This window comes from Gossypium hirsutum, chromosome D05 (assembly GCF_007990345.1).
Source record: "Gossypium hirsutum isolate 1008001.06 chromosome D05, Gossypium_hirsutum_v2.1, whole genome shotgun sequence".
NCBI lineage: Eukaryota > Viridiplantae > Streptophyta > Magnoliopsida > Malvales > Malvaceae > Gossypium > Gossypium hirsutum.
The window spans coordinates 45,890,745-45,893,499 of NC_053441.1; the positions used below are offsets into that span (position 1 = coordinate 45,890,745).

General features: G+C 34.7%; 1 protein-coding gene across 1 annotated transcript; it reads right to left on the reverse strand.

The window, feature by feature from the left end:
- Positions 1 to 326: 326 nt before the first annotated feature.
- On the reverse strand, positions 327 to 2,126 carry LOC107902934 (probable indole-3-pyruvate monooxygenase YUCCA3). Its single transcript, XM_016829039.2, has 3 exons — positions 1,491 to 2,126; positions 1,033 to 1,404; positions 327 to 599 (listed from the first exon to the last, which is right to left on the reverse strand). Exons 1-3 carry the CDS (start codon positions 2,124 to 2,126, stop codon positions 372 to 374), a joined length of 1,236 nt encoding a protein of 411 aa, XP_016684528.1. The 3' UTR covers positions 327 to 371.
- Between the last annotated feature and the right edge of the window lie 629 nt (positions 2,127 to 2,755).

Here is a 2,755-nt window from a genome sequence, read left to right on the forward strand (position 1 = left end):
GTCAGCATTTCCTTGAAGCAATAGCTGAAGCTTTTCTTTGTTGATACCCCAAAACAAAAGTTCAGATCTCTTTGTAGTTATTAAAAAAACTAATTAATAATTAATTTCACATTAAACCAGAAGAGATAGCGAAAGAGAAGTAAGATGAAATGAATTTTTTCACATTTCAATTATTGGTATTGTGCTACAAAGTTTCTTAAAGAAGTGGAACCATATCAAAAATAATTCAATCAATAAATAAATTAGCCTCATCTTCCTTTTGAATTCATAAATCTGATTTTTTTTTCTTTTCTTTCTTCTTCAGGAGAGGGCTACTGAAAACAAAAAACAGATTTTTTTTTTAATAAAAAGAGAAGAAAATTTCTAGTATTTCAGAAATGTGAAATGCACCTCCTATGCCTTGTAGCAACAGATTTTTTCTTCTGCTTAGTTTCATCTTTCCAGGTTTTGGCAATGTCAAGTGCTACACTAATGGCATCCAAAGATGCACCTGAAAGACCTCTCCTTGTGAATCCAACTGCATATAGCCCTCCCTTGCTTTTCCACCCATTAGGGAATGGATTCTTTGGTACCCCATCACTTGAAAATAATTCATTTTCCTGCATTCCAAGGACATAATATTACACTTATTTCATCCATCCATCCTTTATAAGTTTGAATTTAAATATTCTATATAATGAGTGCTAGTGCAATGAATTATGATAAATAATATATAGGAGGAAAAGAAAGGTCAACTTAAATATATATATTTTTCAATCATGGAAGAAAAATACAAATAGATAATAAAAGAAGTTTGATCTTTGAATTAAGATAAAAACAAACCATGAGAGACAAAACTGAAATTTCTGAAGAAAAAAAACATGTGAATGCATATGTCTTAATCAGTTGAGTATAAAAAATATATAAAAAATGGAGGGGAGAATCTAAAAATGGAGTCAAAGACTTCCATAACTGTCAACTGTCACATGAATCACAGAACAGAAGAAAATAGAATAAAAACAAAGTCAATGGGACAAGGGGAAGCTGCTTCACCTTAAGCCATGAAGGAACATTGCTTCGATAGCCAGTTGCAAGGATAACAGAGTCAATATCAAGAGTGTGGCCATTGACAAGCTCAACTTTTCCCCTTGAGAACTTTTTGATCCCTGGGACAATCTTGATTTTCCCAGATTTAATCTTCTGCAATGCACCAATGTCCAATACTGGTGTCTTCCCTGCAGTGTTTTTGAGTTCTAGAGGTCCCAAACAAGGCCTTTTCAGACCATATTTTTCAATATTTCCAAGTATTAGATAGGCTAAAATGATCAGTATCTTGTCAACAAGCCAAAGGGGTAGCCATTTCATCAATGAGACGGCAAATTCAAAAGTTGATGAACTAAAAACTTCCCTCGGCAACACATGGACCTGTTGATCAAATCAAAGCAACATGGTTAATTATATTTTGAAATATCATTCCTTTATATTCATAGCAGAACCTTATGTTCGCTTACCGAGCTTCGAACAACCATCGATGGATTCGCATTGTGGTTGCAGAGGTCCAGAGAAACTTCCATGCCTGAATTCCCACATCCAACTACTAGAACACGCTCTCCAAAATAACTTTTACCAGATTTGTAGTCGCAAGCATGTGTAACATGGCCACCAAAATCTTCCAAGCCTTCGAATTCCGGAACTACTTTCTCCGCATTCTCTCCTGTGGCTACTGCAAGCCACCGGCAAATATATTCGACTTCCACCGGAATCGGACCGCCGGTTGAGATGGTTTTGACTCGCCATAAACCGAAAGTTTCATCGTACTTAGCCGACTGCACTGTCTCATTGAAATTTGGGTTTATATCAAAGTGTTTTGCATATGATTCAAGATATTTTATGAACTGGTGTTTAGTAGGGTACTCGGGGAAATCATCTGGGAATGGGAAGTAGGGTAACTGGCAATATTGCTTAGGAAGATGAAGCTTAAGCCGATCATAAGTCCGTTTCTGCCAAAGAGAAGCAATGCAGTCGGCTCGTTCAAGGATTATGAAGGGCACACCTTGGTTTTTAAGGCCTGCACCAACGGCCAGACCTGAGGGACCAGCCCCAACTATCACTGGTCCATTCACCCATATGCACCGTCGAGAAAACATATGTATATTAAAACAAATGGAAAACAGGAGTTGGGAGAGACAGGTTTTGAAAGTGGTGATTAAGATGGAGAAGAAAATAAAATGGATTGTTGTGTTTGAAATGATGTGTAGGGGAGGGGGAGGGGGAGGTGAAGGATTTAAATAGAGAGGGTGTTGGGCAATGGTGCCAATGGCCATGAGATAGCATGTGATTTTGAAAATGATTCTTTTTGGAGGTCAGTTCTTCAATGATAAGCACCTTCTATGATAATTATTATTATTTTATTAGTTTTGATATCATGCACCAATAATCTCCGACTCTTATATTTTATGTCAACTATACATTAAGGAAACATTTTATTATACTTATTTAAGAGTTTTTGTGGAGTTTATATCGATATGTAAAACTAAATTTTATTTGATTATATGTTTTGATATAACAAATTAAAATGTTTTTGAATAAAAGTTAAAATTGAACAAAATTAACAAAATGATTTTTCCAATGAAGTTTAAGAGATAAAATTTTGAATTCTTACTTTGAACTCTTAGAAAATTTTTGAATCAACTTTATAATCAAATTAAAATAATTTTAATCAAGTAAGAATTCTTTCAACTTAACAAATTGTTTTTAAAACAAGTGGATCGATAAT

Bases quoted from the DNA above. Each gene is read 5' to 3' on its own strand.
- LOC107902934 (XM_016829039.2), bottom strand. From the start codon at position 2,126: ATGTTTTCTCGACGGTGCATATGGGTGAATGGACCAGTGATAGTTGGG. The intron at 1,405-1,490 runs GTAAGCGAACAT...TTTGATCAACAG, and splicing joins CGATGGTTGTTCGAAGCTCG to GTCCATGTGTTGCCGAGGGA. The intron at 600-1,032 runs GTGAAGCAGCTT...CTTGGAATGCAG, and splicing joins ATGTTCCTTCATGGCTTAAG to GAAAATGAATTATTTTCAAG.